Source organism: Aotus nancymaae, unplaced genomic scaffold (assembly GCF_030222135.1).
Source record: "Aotus nancymaae isolate 86718 unplaced genomic scaffold, 86718_ANA_hifiasm-v0.15.2.pri h1tg000108l, whole genome shotgun sequence".
Lineage (NCBI taxonomy): Eukaryota > Metazoa > Chordata > Mammalia > Primates > Aotidae > Aotus > Aotus nancymaae.
Window position 1 is genome coordinate 29,149,237 of NW_026988523.1, and position 21,914 is coordinate 29,171,150.

Sequence of the window (21,914 nt, forward strand, 5' to 3'; positions counted from 1 at the left end):
CATATTCACCTACTGAATGGTGTCCTTCCAATTGGTGTAGTAAGGTTGTTCAAGAAATACTTTGCCTACTTATTCCATAACTTATAGTTTTAATTCTTTGTTCATGCTATTGCGTATTTATTATTTTTCCATAGAGTAAAATGCAGTATTTCTGATTGGATTCTGCATACCTAACTTCTCTCTTCGTGTTGACTGGAAGAATATAGGAACATCTCTTGTGCTTCTGTCTTTCCACCATTAATTATCTTTTAAACTCTAGACTTCAGAATCTGAAGTGAATCTGGAATGTGGAAATGTGAAGGAAAATGCACAAGAAAGAAACCTAATGTTGCTATTCCCATGGCTTCCCTCCTTTCATCAGCCTAAATGTATGTTTAGTTCACAGTATTTGAGAGCGTCTTGCTTCTACTCATATCACAAGTTTTCCCAAATACATACTGATAATATCTGTGTCTAGGCCAGTTTACCTACCAAAACATAGTTTTAAACATACTTTTGTGGATTATTCAAAATTCCCTATGTACAGAGATATCAATAATACGCTTTCACCCAACCTGTTACCCTCCTCGGAAGGAATGCACAAATCAGGTCTCCCGTGACACTATCCAGAGCACTTTTCCAAGGCTAAGCTATGGTCATCTCCATAACTTGGCGACAGCCTCAGTTTGAGCCACTTTTCTTTTAAGAGAAAGAAATCATACAGGATATGATATCACATGCTTAGAACCTTCCATTATGGTAGATAATTCTCCTCCCCAAGTAAACTTGTGTTCATTCCATTTGACCAGGTATCTGTTGATCTGTCATCAGGTCACTGGCTCACTTTGTAGACAACATGCACATAAATTGTTTCTGTTTTTCAGAAGTAGCTACTGTGTGGAATCAGGATGTCACCAAAAGCATTTTTGACATTCGTATCTCATTCTTTTGTCCCAAGGTTAGAGTTAAGTTGAAATGACTATTTTTGGACAGAGCAGTTGTGCATTATGGCATCACCCCTGACTTGGGAGCTTATCTCTTGGGTTTGCATGCAGCTCTGGAACATGTTAAGCTTTGAGATATCAAGCAAGTCAGTTCTTTTTTAATTTACCATTCTGAAAATCTACAATACACAATTTATTTTAATAAACGCATTCAATCCTCACTACAGACCTCACCTAAACAGTGATTGTTTACTATCCACACACTCCTTGGATGGAGAAACCAAAGGGCTAATGAATGTGCCCATGCTTCTAAGCCCCTAAAGGAAGGAGGCAAGATACGAACCTAGGGATATAGCTCTAAAGCTGAATTGATAATGAATTGTTGAACTGCAGTTATTACCCTGAGGAGGATGGCTCTCAACCCTACCATCACAGGTAGCCATAAGTTGGTTCCCTCACACATGCAAGTCCTAGATTTACATGAGTCTACAGAGATCCCAAACACTGTCTATGATTCCAAGATGGCTGCAGCAGTCACGTGGCTTAGAGTCATTGGTGTGAATAATACAGAGCTGCCCCACATGCCTCTGACAACAGGGTCAAATGCAAGTTCTGAATATTAGGAAGCAGTACTTAGAAATATTGAGAAACTCCTTTCAGTGCTGGGGACATTCCTCAGCAGTTGGCCCCAAACAAATAAGATGAATGAGATATTTTTGAGATAGTTGAAAACTCTTTATCACCACAAGACCGAGAAATGATCAAATCCTGCAAGCTACATTCATTAGACACAATGACAATTAAGACAGCAAAAAAGCATTGGGTTACTAGTTCACCACACTCACTGCAGCTCTGCACTGCAGAGTTAAAACACATCAGCATCCAGCCCATGTCTCCCTTCCTGAAATACACTATGCTCAATGGACTGGCGAGTACAAAGATAGGTATCCTCCATAGGCAATTACTACACATGCATGACAAAGGAAAGGTGGACCGAAGAAGGAAATATCGTGTGATTAACACTGGTTGTTTTATCGAATATAATGTCAATATTTCCAATTCTTCCATCATCGACTATAACAAAAGTTTAGTACATAACTACAATAGACTGTTTTGCCTAGAATTGAATTCATTTGTCTGTTCAACTTAGCTTTTATTCAAGGATTGAAAATTCTAAAAAACCGAATTGCAGTGACAGCCATTTATGTGACAACCATTTCCCTTTATGTGAATCCATAAATAGAAAAATGTTCTGGGGACATAAATCATATAAACAAATATTGTTATTTCTGTTTGACACAATAAATCCCTAGTGTCCTCTTCTAAAAAATAAACCCCACCGTGATTACACATTGCAAACCAAAAAGTTATCGAAAACCGGTCTCAATTTAGAAGTTTAATTTGCCAAGGTTAAGGACATGCTGGTGACACAGCTCCAGGAGGTCCTGAGTACTTATGTCCAAGGTGATGGGGCTACAGTTTGGTTTTTACATGTTTTAGGGAGACATAAGACATCAGTTAATACATGCAAGATGTAAATTTCTTCCTTTTAGAAAGACAGGACAACAGAAAGTGGGAGATGGTGGGGGCTCCAGGTCATAAGGAGGATTTCAAGATTTTCTGATTGTCAATTGGTTGAAAGAGTTTAAAAACCTGAAATCAATAGAACAAAGTGTCTGGGTTCAGATAAGGGGCTGGGTAGACCCAGGTTTTTATTACGCATCTTTAAAACTGATGCTAAATTTAGCACCAGCATGATTGGGTCCTAGAGTACTGTCATAGTCTTGAATATGCTGTTTGTTTAAAAGAGCTTCAAAACGTGTGAGAGGCAGAAAGACAGTCTTCCATTGAACCTTAGTGTGCATTTGAGTTTCCATTTTTGGTTGACCCTTTTGTGTTGCTGCATGATTCCTCTAGTATGAGGCGGAGACCTCCATGTCTCATCTGTTTCCTGCTGCCCTCCCTTGCCAGCCCTCTTCCACCCAGGGGGACGGCCCAGCAGCAACTCAGTCCGTGCTTGATAATCACCCACCTCCATACCCCACATCCAGCAAAGCTCCCTGAGTAACTCACAGCCACCAACCACCAGGGTGCTGAGCTTTCCTCTGTGTCCTTCCATTTGTCTTCAGATGACCAGGTGAGCATGGTGAGACTCAGTTCCTGGACAGAGGATGAAGACCTGGAGAAGGAAAGCCTCTATGTAAGATTCCTTTTCTTTGTCTTCTAAAGAAATTTTGCTTTTGTGATTTCTTCTCAATTAATTTGGATATGAAAATCTGAAAATGTACATTATGTACAGCATATGCAATTCTCTGTGGGGGTGAAATTCACTGGGAGTGTCTTCCCAACAAACACGTAATACACTGGGAGGTTTTCAAATGACAGCGTCCGGCATCGGCTGTAATGCAGAGGCACTTTCCTCAACATGTTTTCCTCCTTGGATTAAGCATTGTATGTTTGCCCATTAAATCAACTTTAAAGGTGAATTCTGTGAATAAAGATCTTATTTTTCCATAAGCATCCTCATGGTTTTGAGGATGTCATTGACCTATGGCTCAGCCACTGTACCACTTCTGGTTTTCTACCCTTGCCAAGGGAATAACAGCTCTATGTGAAGGGCACCGCAGAATCTCATCCTCATAATGTTTTCTTTTGTATAATTGCAGAAAACATTCCAGGAGAGAGTGAGGAGTAAGTACCGTGAAGTAACTCACTTCATGAGGGACCAAAGGGCTGCTTGAGTGTATAGAAACCTGATTCTGGGATCCCACTGGGAAGGAGGATTGGGGGTCTCCTGAGAGAAGGTGATTTTGCCAATATAGAACTCCAGCCAGAGAGGCTGTAGGAAGGTTTATCTACCCAGAGCAAAGACCAGGGAATGATGTGTGAGGCAGCGTGGGTTCAGCTGGAGGAAGAGGAGTGGGTGAGTCACTCTTTCTAATGACTTGTCTTGATGTTTTTGTTTCTAAAGACTGGATTCTGGAGAGCGTCTTCAGACCCAATGAAGACGACCCCCAAGGTAGGGAACTACTTTCCAGGTAGGACCTAATGGGAAAGGGTTCCCAAGAGCTTTCAGAAGGAAGTATGAAATCAGAAAGAAAATGAAAATGTGTATGAGGTTTGGTTTGTTCTTTTCCAAGTTTGTTGTCATAAAGGTAGGAACTGTCTCTCTGGGCTAGGAGGGTGCTGTGTTCATTAGAGATGATCTTTGCAGTATGCCTTCTCTTTTCTGCCCAGTGAAACATCAAAACCTTTGGTTTGGATTAATCAGCATTCCTTGGGATTATGCACAAGGGATGTAGGGCTGGGCATTGAGTATCATCTGTAATGAAAGGAAGGAATCTGTGGGAACATCTCTCAGGCATTTACTTGAACTAAGAGAAAAAATTCTGCTGTGTGCCAAGGGGAAATTGATAATCACCCTCTAAACTTTTAAGACTTGTTATAGCACGTTTATGTTTCTGTCCACTCTTTGGGTTTAAAGGGATCTCCCAGGGGTGGATGGCAGAGTGAATATTCATTCTGGGCTCACTGGTACATCTCCAGTCTCCTGGGAAGGCAGGGGAGCAGTTTGACCTTGAGCACATTTGTAGCCTCCACTTCCCACCCCTACCACAGATTCTGAGATGAGGCTTCTTTCTCTCCAGTTCTCTAATTTTTGGGGAAACCAAGAGTTCCTTCCCACAGAAGATGGCATTACACTATTTCCTGTCTTCAAAAATTAAGCTTCCATTGTTCTCTAAGTTGATATTTATTTATAAATTAAGTTCTGGACCTTTTATTCACAGATTGCTTAAAGTTGTGCAGGAAACTCCATATGATAAAATGTGCTGATGGCACATAATTCTGTCCATGATATGGATGACATTTTTATCTTTGGAGGATCCTCATTTTACATAATAAGATACAAAACTAAGTGGGCACCCTCTATCCAGTCCAGGGCACTTCATTAAAGAACTGAGTTTGCTGCTGTCTGTCATTTGCTTTTCTTCATGAGACCTTTGAACCACCTAAGTATTGCCAGCACCCTCTTTTGGGACCCTGACATCTGAGAGGGTGAGATGGCACAAGTGCAGACATCCCTGGTTCCTCCCTGAAATTTCCCTCCTCCTTTAATCATCTTCTTCCTTAAGGGACCCGCTCTGGCTGCTAATGACTTGTTTAGACCTCTCCAGGTTTGGACTATTATACATAGAATAAGTCAATATGTGTTTCTTGGTGTCTGGCTTTTTCGCTCACATTTTGATCTGAAATTCATTCATGTTCGCAAGTGTAACTGTAGTTCTTCCATTTCCTTGTTGCATACCATTCCACTGTAGTCACGTATTACAGTTTATCCACTCTACTGTTGATTGACATAGAATTTTCTTTTTTTGTTTTTAAATAATTATGGCTGTGAGAAGTAATGTTGCTTTGAGTATTTTTGTCAATGGTTTTGGAATAATACTGGCACTCATTTCTGTGAAGTAGATTGTTAGAAGGGAACATATCTTTTATTGTCATGAATAGTGCCAAATATTTTTCAAAATGGTGATGCTAATTCTTGCTCCTGTAGCAGCATATGTGAGGAGACATTTCTCCAAATCCTTGTGAACTCTTAGTTTTATCTCCCCCCAAAAATTCCATCACTGTGGTTAGTCTTTCATTTGTATAGCATCTTACTTAAAATTTTTAACCAAAAATTTTGTTTTAATCTAATGATGCAGGCCAGTAGGTTTGCGTACGCCCGTCTGACCCCAGCCATGTAAGTAATCATTGATCAAAATGTCACTATGCCACATGACTGTACTTAATAACAGCTGCTTAAGTTATTAAAATGAAAAGGATAACTGATACGCATTTGAGTCTTGGATACTATGTGGTCACTTCTCTATGTTGCTTCGTTGAAGCATCACAATCACTTTGAGGCATAATTAGTTTGGTTCTTTTCATTATACAGATGAGGAATGTGAGTCTCAGTTAAGTAAATTATTCATGAGACACACCCACAGCTGGATCTCTCTAACACCAATGGCTAATCTGTAAACTAACATGCTGCACTGCCTGTAGTGGTGAAGTAGACTTGCCGTAAAGTGAAGTTTGCTTCCACAGCTGGGCGTGTTAGCTTAGTGGGGTTGCTGTTACCCATTGCTTTATGGGTTTGAGATTGGTGTTGCAGAAACCCAGATGGAGAAGCTCTTGGCTGAGGGAGTGAAAAATTACTGAAAGGATAGACGAGTGCATTTGAAGGATCATGCTTCCATAGAGCATGTTGTTGAGCCTCTTGGAATAAGAACAGATACAATCAAACAGAATCACCCGGTCCTCAGTTGTACCATTCAGTAAGCATCAGCATGCCATGAAGTGTGCTCACTGCTGTATTTCGGGGACATAAAATATATCCCAGGCCTCTGTGGCCACCCATTCTGTCCTGTCCAATGAAGCTGTTCTGTTCCATTGGTCTACATCTCTATTTCTGTACCAGTACCATGCTGTTTTGATTACTGTAGCAGTTGACTAAGTTTCTGATCAGGTTTTCAGTATTCATTGAGAGAAACAGAACCTTGTGCAAACAATCCACAGCACGACGTGCCCCTCATAAAACTTTGTTTCTGCGTTGCAGGTAGTGCCGGTGTTCCCTCTGAAGTATGAGTCTGGTAAGTATTCTGGAATTATTGTCAAGAAAAAAAAAAGCTGGTTTCAATGTGAAGTGCCACCCTGATTCTGGGATCATGATAGGAATAAGCATAGTGAAAGTGTTTTTTAAAAACCTGAGTTCCCCAGGGAAAAATCATGGCCAAATTTTGAGGCAGCAGCTGTGCTCCCTTTTGGGTGGTACTGAGTTGGGTGCTTGAGGATTGGTGGTGTCTTGTGTGAGGCTACATCATGTGATGTGAATGTGTGTGCTTCTGTGTAGGTGAGTCTGTGTGTTTTCTCAGGAGAGATTTCTCATTTGCACAGCTCATTCGCCAGTGTCCACTTCTAAAAAATAAAATCCAGCCCCACTCTACTCTGTACAGTGATTCCTCCACCCTCACTAGAGCCATCCCTGGGTCTGGTTTATTATCCTCACTGCTCAGGTGGAGAAACTGAAGGGCCAAGTGGTGGCCCCGGCTACCAAGTTCCTGAATGAAAAAGTGAAAACACAAACCCAGGAGTGTGGGCCAGTGCTGACACTGGTAACTATTGGCATGCTCTTAGTCATGTACAGGTTATTTCATCATCCACATACTAAGCCTAATATCAGTTATTTTCCTGATCCCCCCTCCTCCCACCATCCACCCTCCAGTAGGCCCCAAGCTCACAAATTCTAAGAGGACTGGGGGACCACACGGGCCAGTGCGACCCACTTCAGTTGTGAACTTAATTTGCTCAGCAGCTGGCCGAAGCACGTAAGCATTGGTGATGTGTTTTAGTAGATTTAGTAATATTACCTTCCCAAGTCCTAAAATGCTCAAACCCGGCCAGCTGAAAATGGTGAGGAGAGGGACAGGTAGGAACTCTGTAGCACTTGGTTGGTAGCCTGGTTTCCACTCCCTCGTGGCAACTCTCTTGTGCATGCAGGTTAAAGATCCTGAGCCTCAACCCAAGCCTCCTTCATGAGGAGCCCACTCACTATTGGCCGGCTACTGCAGCATATGGCCACCAGCCCAAGTGAAACAAAACGTTGTTTTAAAACGAGTTATGTATTCATAATGTCCACTCATTGTTTTGTAATCTCTGCTCTCTCTGTGGTTATGTCTTCCTATTAATTTCTGATACTAATTTTGTAATTTCCCTCTTTTCTTGATAAATCTCACCAATGACTTGTGTACTAGACTTTTCTTGGAAACAACTGTCAGCTTCCATCCACTGCTGTGGCATCGTCCACGGCTGGGGCATCATCCACAACTGGGTCATCATCCACGGCTGGGGCGTCATCCACGGCTGAGTCATCCACGGCTGGGGCATCATCCACTGCTGGGTCGTCATCCACGGCTGAGTCATCATCCACGGCTGTGGCATCAGGGGCATCATCCACGGCTGGGTCTTCATCCATGCTGGGTCATCATCCACTGCTGGGGCATCATCCACAGCTGGGTCGTCATCTACGGCTTAATCATCATCCACGGCTATGGCATCAGGGGCATCATCCATAGCTGGGTCACCATCCATGCTGGGTCATCATCCACGCCTGGGGCATCATCCACGGTTGGGTCACCATCCATGCTGAGTCATCATCCACGCCTGGGGCATCATCCACAACTGGGTCGTAATCCACGGCTGGGTCATCATCCACAGCTGGGGCATCATCCACGCCTGGGGCATCATCCACAACTGGGTCGTCATCTACGGCTGAATCATCATCCACGGCTGTGGCATCAGGGGCATCATCCATAGCTGGGTCATCATCCACGCTGAGTCATCATCCACGGCTGGGGCATCATCCACGACTGGGTCGTCATCCACGGCTGAGTCATCGTCCATGGCTGGGACATCTTCCACTGCTGGGGCATCATTCACAACTGGGTCGTCATCCACGACTGAGTCATCATCCACGGCTGTGGCATCAGGGGCATCATCCACGGCTGGGTCTTCATCCACGCTGGGTCATCATCCACTGCTGGGGCATCATCCACAGCTGGGGCATCATCCACGCCTGGGGCATCATCCACAACTGGGTCGTCATCTATGGCTGAATCATCATTCACGGCTGTGGCATCAGGGGCATCATCCATAGCTGGGTCACCATCCACGCTGGGTCGTTATCCACGGCTGGGGCATCCACGCCTGGGGCATCATCCAAGGCTGGGGCATCATCCACGGCTGGGGCATCATCCACTGCTGGGGTATCATCCATGGCTGGGGTATCATCCACTGCTGGGGTATCATCCACGACTGGGGCATCATCCATGGCGCGGTGCATCATCCTCAGCTGGGGCATCATCCATGGCGGGGTGCGTCATCCACAGCTGGGGAATCATCCACTGCTGGGGAATCATCCACTGCTGGGGCATCATCCACGGCTGGGTGCGTCTTCCACGGCTGGGGCATCATCCACGGCTGGGTGCGTCTTCCACGGCTGGGGCATCATCCACTGCTGGGTGCATCTTCCACGGCTGGGGCATCATCCACTGCTGGGGCATCATCCACTGCTGGGTGCATCTTCCACGGCTGTGGCATCATCCATGGCTGTGGCATCATCCACTGCTGGGTGCATCTTCCATGGCTGGGGCATTGTCCACGGCTGGGGCATCATCCACTGCTGGGTGCATCTTCCACGGCTGGGGCATCATCCACGGCTGGGTGCATCTTCCACGGCTGGGGCATTGTCCACGGCTGGGGCATCATCCACTGCTGGGTGCATCTTCCATGGCTGGGTGCATCTTCCACGACTGGGTGCATCTTCCACGGCTGCGGCATCATCTATGGCTGTTTTGACAGATTAATCAGATCCAGATTATTAACAATTTGAGTTCCACTTGTACAGTTTTTGTTTGTTTCAGAAGTTATTTGTTAATAATTGAATGAAATAACTAAACCAGAATTTTCCCATTTTAATTATTTCTATTTCTATATAGAAAGAGTTGTTTTAAGAAAACAGATGCCTCTGCCTGTGTTTGTGAACAGGAGTGTTGGGTCTAAAGCCTTTCTCTGGTAGCTCTGTAGGAAGATTGCCCACCTCACCCTTGCTTTCTGCGGGTTCCAGAGGCTTCCATTTAAAGGAGCATCTCTCCCCACTCTCCCTCACCTGACACCAGCTCTCCTGTACCCACTGGCTTTCTAAACGCTTTCTTCCACCTTCACCTCATTGAATTCAAGACTCTGGAAGATAGTCAAAAATTATAAAAAGGTGGGAGTGGGGGTGATCTGGAAATCCCTGCTATACTATTTTTAAAGGAATCTACTGGAAACTATGTTTTAAATAAAGCCATCCCTTAGCACTAGGATATCAAGCCATTCATTTTGACAGAACTTTGAGATCCAGTCCAAATGTTTTTTATATGAACATATATGTATGTGTATGTATACAACTATATACATATGTATGTATATAAAACAGTTGTATATATATGTGCATACACATGTATACAGTTATGTATATAGTTGTGTGTATATATATACACATGCACATATATATATAGTAGTTTTAGGACACAAAATTACTGATCTTGAGGAAAAAGCATTTGTCTACATAAATATTGAAACTTATCTGGCATAGCAAAAGTCCCCTTTAAGAAAATGACTTACAAAGCTCAGAGTGACAGAAAATGCCTACAGCGTGTGTATGTGAAGAATGTGTCATGTTGGCTTCAGCTGTCAGCATTGCCAGTGTTGCTGCTGTCCTCAGTGCAGACAGCTGTGACATTTGTTCAGAACCTTCAGATGCTGAGGGTGGCTGAGCTGGCCCTGCCTGGGCCACAGACCCTAAATTGGACAGAGGGGAGGGACTGGGGGTCAGAATCAGCATAGTGAGGAGGCCGGGTGCGTGGAGTAGAGCTGACTGTGGATCCCCTGTCCCCAGTTGAGGTGCCCCCTCCTCTGTACAGTGAGGAGGGTAAAGAGAGGAGCCCTGGGTATGGTTTAGATGCCACTCCTCTTCCTGACACTCTGCTGTGGAGCCTCAGCTTTCCGAAGCCATCTTACATCTCCCAAAACCTTCAGGGGAGCAGAGCCACTGCATTTAAATAAGCGCGGCGACCTGCCTGTTCCTGGGCCCCTCTGCCCTGAGTTCTCACAGCTGACCCGGTGGGGTGAAGGTGTGTCCTAGCAGGTCAGTGCTGCCACCTAAATCTACCCAGTGGGCTCCCTGATGACTAAATTCCCATGGAGGCTCTGAGTTATTTTCCAGCTGGGAGAGACCATCTCGGGAGTGTCCCTCACTGTCCCACACTGCCCTGAGACCCCAAAGCCTTCCTGCCTCTGACACACCGGGGCATCTCAAGTGGAGAGCCTTGGCTGTCCTGATCCTCCTTTCTGAAGCTGCTCATGATGTCAGAGAGGGGCCAGGGCAGCCGGGAATCCTAAATAAAGGGGGCGTGGGTTGAAGGGAGGTCACTTGATCCTGCCAGCTGTGCCAGCAGAGCATGTGTGGCACTTTCTATCTGTTGGTGTTTCCTGGGACCCAGAAGCACAGAGTTTACTCACACTATTAACACTCATCATCAGCCACCTAAAGGCCTCTCTTTCATATTTTTCTTTATCACCATTTCAAATCATGTTTTCCTCCGAGTCACCAACTCAAGTGTAAATCGTGGTTCCACTCCGACTTCCCAGTCATCTCTACAGATTAAAGAATTCATAGTGTGTTTCCATTTCTTAAGCAAATAATTTTTCCTCTTTAGGCCTCATCTGGTTTATTTTTTATGATTTAAACTTAAACATTGAATTTCATCCATGTGTGCATATGAACCATTTCCATTACTTCCAACAGGTCAGCATTGTGTAAACTACATTTTAGATTAAACCCTGTGCTGAGCGGCCAGGTTGCTACCGATACCACGTGGCCAGTGAGGACTTCCTCCTGCACATTTCCCTCCATCTCTGAACCACAGTGGACTAGCTGCATGGAGGGTGCACACTTAATGTTACTATGTGCTGAGGGACGTCCTGCCGGATGGCTGACCTTGTAAATATCCCAGTTGTAAGAGCGTCTGAAGCTCCACAGCCTGACTGGAAATTTATTTTTATTTTTTAAATTGCAACATTAGTTGTCTGCTCAACACTCATGCCTCAACTGGTTTCATGCCTCACTCAGAAATAACTGCACAATTCTAGGGCATCCGCAGGAACCTATAGGTTTTGCCTGCCTGTGCCCCTGGCTGGCTGATCTCCAAACCCTCTCCCTGTCTTCCCTGCTGAGGGGGCTCTGGCAGCTCCTGCCACTCCCATCCTGCTCCCCCCAAGCCCTTTTGCTTTGCTCCCTGCTCTTCCAAGCAGCTCCTCCCACACAGACATTCTGGGCTCCACAGGGGTTTCTTTCACCTCAGGTGGATCAGAACATGTGTTCATGTGACTTTTATTCATCCACATTTTGCCTTCTCTAAATTGCTTTGTTGTGATATTTGTCCATTTTTAGTGATATTTCCATTTTATCTGTTTTTTCTTTTTTTTTTTTTTTTTCTGAAATCTAGATTGTCCTTGCTAATATCTTTCCATTGTTCCATATCCCTCTGCAATTTTGCCTGTTGGATCCTTCTTCTAACAAAGCACCTTAAATAGCCATTCAGGAACTCATAAGGTTATGTGACTTATCAAAATCCTAGAAACCTCAGCAAGTTCAGCACATGAAAATGCACTCAATCCCAAGTCATTAGCAGAGTACACACTGAAACTAATTTCTCACTCTTACACCCACCAGAATAGGCACATTATCAGAGACAATGTGGAGGAACTTAACTGTCGTGTACTCTGGGAACTTACTTAGTTTCAACCATTTTGATAAATGGCTTTCTAGTGTGCACTACAGTCATCAGCACCTGTGACTCTACAGTCTCACTCCTGCCATCTATGTCCAAGAGACGTGTGAGCCAAGGATGTTGGTGTCCACCTGGGGGACTTACAGAAGCCTTGTTTCAAGCAACTATCATGAGAAACAGCAGAGTGAATGTAAAAAACACGGAGGTGTAAATTAGTTGTGCCAACTTTCTACAATGTTATATACGACTCAGCAGTACAAAATGACAAATGTTTCATCACGTGGAACATGGGTGAAATTCACATATTCACATATGATTTTCAACCAGAAACAAAAGAGTACATACTGCAGATTTGCATTTATATGATGTTTAAATTTAAAATGTGTTGATCATGATCAGAGTAGGTATGTCCTGGGGTTACTGCCTGGAAATTAGCTGCAGAGGGACTGCTAGGGGATGTACATCTGGGTGGTGGTAACAGTTTAAGAAGGCAGCAGTCTGCGCATGTCGTATGTGTGCCACAGGTAAAACAACCATCACCTAAAAACTAATGCAAATAATATCTTTCCATCATGCAAACGTCCATCCTTATTGTCTCCCTGTGAGTCTATCTATATTTTAAATAGAAGTAACTTCAATTTTGTATGTACAAGAACACGCTCACGCTGCTCTCTTTTAACTGGGAAAATCATGATAGATTCTGTAAAAGACAAGACGAGAGGTGAATTAAAAGTCAAAGTCTGTTCCATTGGTCTATATCTCTGTTTTGGTACCAGTACCATGCTGTTTTGATTACTGTAGCCTTGTAGTAGAGTTTGATGTCTGGTAGTGTGATGCCTCCTGCTTTGTTCTTTTTGCTTAGAATTGACTTGGCTATGCGGGCTCTCTTTTGGTTCCATATGAAGTTTAAGGTGGTTTTTTCCAGTTCTGTGAAGAAGGTCATTGGTAGCTTGATGGGGATAGCATTGAATCTGTATATTACTTTGGGCAGTATGGCCATTTTCACGATATTAATTCTTCCTAACCATGAACATGGAATGTTTCTCCATCTGTTTGTGTCCTCTCTTATTTCGTTGAGCAGTGATTTGTAGTTCTCCTTGAAGAGGTCCTTTACATTCCTTGTTAGTTGTATTCCTAGGTATTTTATTCTCTTTGTAGCGATTGTGAATGGCAGTTCGTTCTTGATTTGGCTCTCTTTAAGTCTGTTATTGGTGTATAGGAACGCTTGTGATTTTTGCACATTGATTTTGTATCCTGAGACTTTGCTGAAGTTGCTTATCAGTTTCAGGAGCTTTTGGGCTGAGATGAGGGGGTCTTCTAGATATACAATCATGTCGTCTGCAAATAGAGACAATTTGACTTCCTCCTTTCCTAATTGAATACCCTTTATTTCTTTTTCTTGCCTGATTGCTCTGGCTAGAACTTCCAGTACTATATTGAATAGGAGTGGTGAGAGAGGGCATCCTTGTCTAGTGCCAGATTTCAAAGGGAATGCTTCCAGTTTTTGCCCGTTCAGTATGATATTGGCTGTCGGTTTGTTGTAAATAGCTTTTATTGTTTTGAGATACGTTCCATCGATACCTAGTTTATTGAGGGTTTTTAGCATAAAGGGCTGTTGAATTTTGTCGAAGGCCTTCTCTGCATCAATTGAGATAATCATGTGGTTTTTGTCTTTGGTTCTGTTTATGTGGTGAATTACATTTATAGACTTGCGTATATTGAACCAGCCTTGCATCCCCGGGATGAATCCTACTTGATCATGGTGGATAAGCTTTTTGATGTGCTGTTGTAATCGGCTTGCCATTATTTTATTGAAGATTTTTGCATCTATGTTCATCATGGATATTGGCCTGTAGTTTTCTTTTCTTGTTGAGTCTCTGCCAGGTTTTGGTATTAGGATGATGTTGGTCTCATAAAATGATTTGGGAAGGATTCCCTCTTTTTGGATTATTTGGAATAGTTTCAGTAGGAATGGTATCAGTTCCTCTTTGTATGTCTTGTAGAATTCGGCTGTGAACCCATCTGGGCCTGGGCTTTTTTTGGGTGGTAGGCTCTTAATTGCTGCCTCGACTTCAGACCTTGTTATTGGTCTATTCAGGGTTTCGACTTCTTCCTGGTTTAGGCTTGGCAGGAGGCAGCTGTCCAGGAATTTATCCATTTCCTCCAGGTTTTCTAATTTATGTGCATAGAGTTGTTTGTAATAATCTCTGATGATGGTTTGAATTTCTGTGGAATCTGTGGTGATATCGCCTTTGTCATTTTTTATTGCATCTATTTGGTTATTCTCTCTTTTCTTTTTTATTAGTCTGGCTAGTGGTCTGTCTATTTTGTTGATCTTTTCAAAAAACCAACAGAGGCATCGGAGGCAACACAACATATCTACAACCACCTGATCTTTGACAAACCTGATAAAAACAAGCAATGGGGAAAGGATTCCCTGTTCAATAAGTGGTGTTGGGAAAACTGGCTAGCCATATGCAGAAAGCAGAAAATGGACCCCTTCCTGACACCTTACACTAAAATTGACTCCAGATGGATTAAAGACTTAAACATAAGACCTAACACCATAAAAACACTAGAAGGAAACCTAGGGAAAACCATTCAGGACATAGGCGTAGGCAAGGACTTCATGACCAAAACACCAAAAGCATTGGCAACAAAAGCCAAAATAGACAAATGGGACCTAATCAAACTCCACAGCTTCTGCACAGCAAAAGAAACAGTCAATAGAGTGAATCGGCAACCAACAGAATGGGTAAAAATTTTTGCAGCCTACCCATCTGACAAAGGGCTGATATCCAGAATTTACAACGAGCTAAAAAAGATTTACAAGAAAAAAACAAACAAGCCCATTCAAAAGTGGGCGAAGGACATGAACAGATACTTTACAAAAGAAGACATACATGAGGCCAACAAGCATATGAAAAAATGCTCATCACCACTGGCCATTAGAGAAATGCAAATCAAAACTACATTGAGATACCATCTCACACCAGTTAGAATGGCAATCATTAAAAAATCTGGAGACAACAGATGCTGGAGAGGATGTGGAGAAATAGGAACACTTTTACACTGTTGGTGGGAGTGTAAATTAGTTCAACCATTGTGGAAAACAGTGTGGCGATTCCTCAAGGACCTAGAAATAGAAATTCCATTTGACCCAGCAATCCCATTACTGGGCATATATCCAAAGGATTATAAATCGTTCTACTATAAGGACACATGCACACGAATGTTCATTGCAGCACAGTTTACAATAGCAAAGACCTGGAACCAACCCAAATGCCCATCGATGATAGACTGGACAGGAAAAATGTGGCACATATACACCATGGAATATTATGCAGCCATTAAAAACGAGGAGTTCGCGTCCTTTGTAGGGACATGGATGAACCTGGAAAACATCATTCTCAGCAAACTGACACAAGAACACAAAATCAAACACCACATGTTCTCACTCATAGGCGGGTGTTGAACAAGGAGAACACATGGACACAGGGAGGGGAGCACTATACATGGGGGTCTGTTGTGGGGGAGTGGGGGGGACAGCGGGGGGGTGGGGAATTGGGGAGGGATAGCATGGGGAGAAATGCCAGATATGGGTGAAGGGGAGGAAGGCAGCAAATCACACTGCCACGTATGCACCTAAGCAACAACCTTGCATGTTTTTCACATGTACCCCAAAACCTAAAATGCAATAAAAAATAAAAATAAAAATAAAAAAAAAAAATAAAAAAAAAAGTCAAAGTCTTTCGAATACTGTTGCCAAAGTCCAACGCAATATATTAGCAATCTTGATTCCGAGGTTTGTTTTTTTAATTTTCCTTTGCGTTTGGGATACATGTGCAGAATGTGCAGGTTAATTATACAGGTATGCATGTGCCATGGTGGTTTGCTGCACCTATCAACCCATCATCTAGATTTTAAGCCCCACATGCATTAAGTATTTGTCCTAATGCTCTCCCTCCCCTTGCCCCCTACCCCTGACAGGCCCCAGTGTGTGATGTTCCCCTCCCTTTGTCCATGTGTTCTTATTGTTCCACTCCCACTTATGAGTGAGAACATGTGGTGTTTGGTTTTCTGTTCCTGTGTTAGTTTGCTGAGGATGATGGCTTCCAGCTTTATCTATGACCTTGCAAAGGACATGAACTCACTCTTTTTTATGGATGCACAGTATTCCATGGTGTATATGTGCCACATTTTTGTTTTGTAAAGGAAAGACTGGGGTTTTGATATGGATATAAATGTGGTGGGATGAGGACAGGATCCCTACTGTTGAGGGTGCTGCTGGGGAGAGTGGTGAGAAGAGACAGAGCCCTCAGGTTAGAGGAATGGACATTTGGTTAGAAGTAGGACCTAGGTGGTCCTCAGGGACAGTCCTGGGGTTGGGTCTCCAGGCTGTAGCTCTGGAGGGTTCTCTCTAAGAGGAGAAGGGACTCTGTGCTTGTCCCTGCAGGGCTTGGGATGAAATAGGAGTCTGAAGATGCTGACCTTTGGTTTGGAAGAAATGAACGGGAAGAAAGGTCCACTCTGTGCTGGTGCAGCCACCGCCCATCCTCAGCCAGGCCTTAGTCCAGCTGCACAGACAGTGGCTCAGATCAATAGTAAGTCAGGTGGGAAGCTTTATAAACTGAGTTCCTCAAGCCACTGACACTCCAGCCCAGGTGCCCCTTATCAGATAAGGGCATTAGCTGCTCACCCAGGGTTGGTCAAGTGGAGGGAAGCGGAGCGGTCATGTGACAGTTTAGAATGTTGCTTTCTAATACAGTTGGGTGTTACAAAGCCTAATACAGTTAGGGGTCAGTTGGCTGCAGGGGTCCCTTGTAGCCAACTGATCACTGGAAACGTGTAGCCCCCATGGCAGCTGACTGTGACACTGCTATGAAAGGATTGCCCTGTTTTGAATCACCCTCGTCTTTCCAAGGGGCTTCATTTGAGATAAACCACATCCTATTTGGGGTCTGGGATGGAAAGGAAGAGACAGTGGCCGAGTCTTGTGTCCAAGCTCTTTTCTGGGCTCAGGCATCTATTCCAGGACATCAGCCCTCCCACAGAAACCTTGGGTCAGGACATCTTGAGAGTCAGGGGAGTTCATGTTCTGGGGGGTCTAGAGCAAGATCTGGAGGTCTGGAGTGTGAAGACATCTCTGGCCCCGAGGCCTCAGGTACGTTTCTGCCCCAGGTGCATCACACAGCAGTGTGGTGACTGGAAAGTCACATGCCTTTAAGAGAATTTCTTCCAACTGTGAAGTGCAGGCCACAGCTCCTGCTCTGCCCACCCTCAGGACTGACGTGGGCATCACAGGAGATGATCGCATGTACTGTCCATGCGCTGTAAAGCCTCTCACACAGGCAAATGAAGAAAAGCCAACCTCCATCCTCCCTTGCCCTGGAGCATCCATGTCCCCTCTCTGGTCACCCACTGTCAAGTGTGTAGCTTCTCCCAGGCATTTAATGATGGAGGAATCATGGAGCATTGAAGAATCAGCCACTTTTTCTAAAGCTTTAACTCTGTTCAATGATCTTCGGCCTCATCATGCTAACCAGTCAGCCCTATTAAAGTGTTTAGATGGCAGTGCAGAGAACTGGAGGCTGAGGGGTTGCAGGACATTCCCCGGTTCTCATGGCTTTAAGTGGGATTGAGCCCAGGCTCTCAGGTCCCAGCCCTCATGCTCAGTCACTCTGCTCAGCTGCCTTTCTGGACCATCTCATCATAAAGGCATTTTCCACACAACCCTTCTCTTAGGTGTTTCAAGTGCACGTGAAAACCCAAGATCTTCCAAAAGCCCAGCGCTGGCTCAGAGGCTGTGTCGGGGAGTCAGTGCAGTGGGATCCACCGTTTGAGCTCTGCATCAATTATGGTCCGTTTCCTCTGGTCTTCTGCCAACAAGATGTCAGCAGTTCTCTTTACTGTGAATGCATTTCCCAGGTTCTTAGCTGATGAATTTGAGGAGAAAAGCATTTTCCTCCTTCAAGAATCTATACAGCCCCAGACCAGCAGCAAGTCAAGAAGGGGCCCCCGACCAAGCACAGGTGCTGCAGACGGTGAGCTGATGGCACTGTGGATATTCAGCCCTTATGTTGATTCAAGAATAATGATTGCAGGTTTGTTCCAAAGTTGCATATTTAAAATCAACAAAAATGCTAAGCCATATTGTTATTCATGTGAGAAAATTTTAATTTACTATTCAATAAGTAGTGTTTTAACCACATAAAGATACATTCACAGCTCAACTTTGGTTCACATTTAATAGCGAAACACATCTGAAGCTCCTGATTAGACATTAACTGATTGTTAAACATTTGCTGCAATAGATCAGCCCCCAAAATAGTGTTGCAAAGTGACTCTTTAATTAATAGATGCTATTATTTGGATAACTTTTACAGTAGCAAAAAAAAAAGAACAGATACTGACGTTAGCACAGGCCCCTTTCCTCCATTTCCCCCATAACTGATGTATCAGAATGGTGCATTTGTTATGGTTAATGAACCAATATTTACACACTATTAACTATATGTCTTAGCATTATGGATTACTTTCTATTTTGCATTTTCATGTTTTTTTTTTTTGTTAATTTGCAATGTCTTGCTCCACCTTGCATGCACTCATTGTTCTCCTGCTGACAACCCCCTGTGCTTCACCTGTTATTCTTTCTGTCTGTTCCTTGGAAAGAGCTAATTTTTTTTTTTTAAAGATCAGTCTCACTCTGTTACATAGGCTGGAGTGCAGTGGCGCAATCTCGGCTCCCTGCAACCTCCGCCTCCCAGGTTCAAGTGATTCTCATGCCTCGGCCTCTCAAGTGGCTGGGATTACAGGTGCCCACCACCACACTTTTAGTAGAGATGGGGTTTCCCCATGTTGGCCCGGCTGGTCTCTGACTCCTGACCTCGAGTGATGTGCCCACCTCGGCCTCCCAAAGTGCTGGGATTACAGGCATGAGCCACCACACCCAGCTGGAAACAGCTGATTTTTTAAATTGTCTCTAGAGTTTGCCTTTTTACAAAATAACACCTAGCTTGAATCATAGAATATGTAGCTTCTTCAATAGACAATCATAGACTATGTAGCTTCTTCAATAGTTCATGCCATGTTGGTCCATGGTGCCAGCACCTTGCTCTGAAACATCCCGCCCTCCAGAACTGTGAGAAAGAAAAAACTGGGTTTATACCACCCAGCCCATGGTATTTGGGTTACCTTTTCTTTTCTGGGGACAGGGTCTCACTGTGTTGCCTAGGCTGGAGTGCAGTGGTGCTATCTGAGTTCATGGCAGCCTTGACCTTCTGGGCTCATGTGATCCTCCCATCTCAGCTGGGACCACAGGCACATACCACCATGCCGGGCAAATTTTCTTTATATTTTTGTAGAGATGGGGGTTGCACTATGTTGCCTAGGCAGGTCTTGATCTCCTGGCCTCAAGCAGTGTTGGGATTCACTCAGGGTGGCTGGCAAGATATTAAGGGAAATATCAGGGAAACTTATAAGATATAGTCTCAAATGTTTTGGAAGGCAAAAAGCTTTTCATAACTTGTAATAATGGAACAGGCTGAAGGCAGCCGGTTCTTACCTTAGAGCATGAGGTCAAGGGTAAAAATTAGGGGTAATAGAAGCTTCCCCAGTTGAGTCTGTTTACACCATATTCCTTTGTCTCTAACTCCCTTGTTTACTCATGTGGTCTTAAAACTAACCTTTGCGCCGATGGCCCTCTGAGGGGAGGTCAAAGCGAGATTACCCCTTAATGGTGTTTGTTCTGGGCCCTGGAACCAAATCTTTAATGTGTTAATTATCCACGAGCATGTTGACTTAGAATTTCTGTCATTAAATCTAAACTGAATAAATGCGAGGAGGGACAGCTATTGAAGGGTTGGGTAGCTCAATGGCCCTCTGAGAGCAGCCAGCTTGTTCACGGTACTTTGTGTGTGGAGGGTATTTATTCATCTGTCACAGAGTCAGGGTTTGCAGGACAGGCCCCCACAGGTGGTGATCAATATCTCAAAGCAATCCATCTGCCTTGGCCTCCCAAGGTGCTGGTGTAAGAGGCAGGAGCCTCCACGCCCAGCCAGCCTTGTTCTAGCAGCCTGCCCTGAACCTGGCCGAGTCTTCCAGAAGACACTGGTTGGAGAGGGCAGTCAGGAGGGGCACTATCAGGCTTTAAGCTGTGTGAAAGGGGAAGTTTTGCCCAGCAGCAAAGTCTCTCTGGATTAAGAGTTTTGTGATTGGCAGCCACAGTGAACTAGAGAGATGCGTACTCCAGGGAAAGCCTGCACCTCCTCCAAAGTGTCTGTGCTGGTTTCTGGGGCCTACGACCACTGCTTTCCATCTGGGATTCTGTGGTCACAGGGGGAGCAAAAGACCTGAGAAACACCCCGCAGTGTGACTGGTCCTCATGGTCTCTTCTCTCCTGTAATTGTAGGTGACTTCAGGAAAACAGCCTGGATTCTGCAATCACCAACTCACTGATGAAAAATCCAGATGAAAAGAAAGGCTCTTTCATTTCTTTCTACCGCTCTCATTTGCCTTCCTTCAACACCAAGGAGAATGGTCCAGCAGCAGCTCAGTCCATGCTTGTCAGCCGCCCAGCTCCATATACTCCAGCCCCCATCCACATTCCCCAAAGCTCCTTGTGAGATTCCTCAGCAGCACCAATGCACTGACTGTCACTCTGTGTTCTCTTAGGTCCTGTTCAGGTCCCACAAGACTGCAGAGTGGAAGATATACAAGAGGAGGAGATGCCCTGTGACCTGGTAAGATGCATTTCTTCATCTTGAAGAGAAATGTTTTTGTCTGGGGCTTCTAGAATATCAAGTGAATGTCAGTTTTGACTGCCATTGTGAATCAGGCCTCTGTTGCTCATGGACTCCAGTGACCGTCACTGGAGTTTGGGAGTGTCATCCCAACTAATACGTGATACACTGGGAGGTTTTTAAATGACAGCATTGATTATCCACTGTAACACACTGATTGACGATGTCAGTCAAAACACGGCATCACTGACTGTCTGATAGTGAGCATATTTCTCAGTAGCAACTTTTTCTTCTTGAAAAATAATTTTGTATTTCTCAGCTGACAGGGACACTTGCTAAATATTCCAAGAAAACCCACTGCCTTTTCCACAGGCATCCTCTGTACTTTATTTGGGGACCAGTGACTTGATCACTGTTTGACACCTGGCTTTCTAATGTCACCAAGTGAATAAAAGACCTGTGCCAACAGGACCCAGGATGAGCTGATCATCAAGGTTTGGTTTTTTCTTTCTCTTATTCCAGGTAAACTCTACAGCCAAAAATTAGCAATGTACCAACTCTTAAAAGAACCAGCTTAATGAGATGTAGTTGACATGCAAACCATTGACCCATTTAAAATGAATAATTCAGTGTATTTCCTATATTTACAAGCTTGCACAACCATGGTTAACAATCCAATTTTAGAACCTGTTCATTCCCCCCCGCCAAAGAAACCCTGTTGGTAGCCACTCCTCTGTTTTCTCCAATCCCCACACCCCTGGTTCTAGGCAGCCCTAATCTACTTCCTGTCTCTCTAGTACACTGCCTTTCTGTATTAACTGGTTCTTAAGGTGACGATTTCACATTGATGAGGTTGCCTTAGCTAGGAAGCC

At 44.2% G+C, this 21,914-nt stretch overlaps 2 protein-coding genes and 1 long non-coding RNA gene across 3 annotated transcripts in view; 2 read left to right on the forward strand and 1 right to left on the reverse strand.

The window, feature by feature from the left end:
- Window positions 1-9,832, forward strand: part of LOC135272327 (uncharacterized protein C22orf42-like) — a 39,226-nt gene extending 29,394 nt beyond the window's left edge. Inside the window, exons 11-16 of the mRNA XM_064370907.1 lie at window positions 3,053-3,123; window positions 3,590-3,614; window positions 3,895-3,942; window positions 5,630-5,667; window positions 6,526-6,559; window positions 7,721-9,832. Of these exons, the coding sequence (XP_064226977.1) occupies window positions 3,053-3,123; window positions 3,590-3,614; window positions 3,895-3,942; window positions 5,630-5,637 (152 nt within the window). The 3' untranslated portion in view covers window positions 5,638-5,667; window positions 6,526-6,559; window positions 7,721-9,832. The remainder of the gene's footprint in view (window positions 1-3,052; window positions 3,124-3,589; window positions 3,615-3,894; window positions 3,943-5,629; window positions 5,668-6,525; window positions 6,560-7,720) is intronic.
- The window catches only part of LOC105711518 (uncharacterized protein C22orf42-like), a 248,132-nt gene that overhangs the window by 65,549 nt on the left and 160,669 nt on the right, over window positions 1-21,914 (reverse strand). The gene's annotated exons all lie outside the window — the stretch shown is intronic.
- LOC135272226 (uncharacterized) lies at window positions 18,076-21,906 on the forward strand. The gene is made up of 3 exons (XR_010340307.1): window positions 18,076-18,405; window positions 20,975-21,042; window positions 21,415-21,906. It is a non-coding gene; the product is annotated as an uncharacterized LOC135272226 (long non-coding RNA).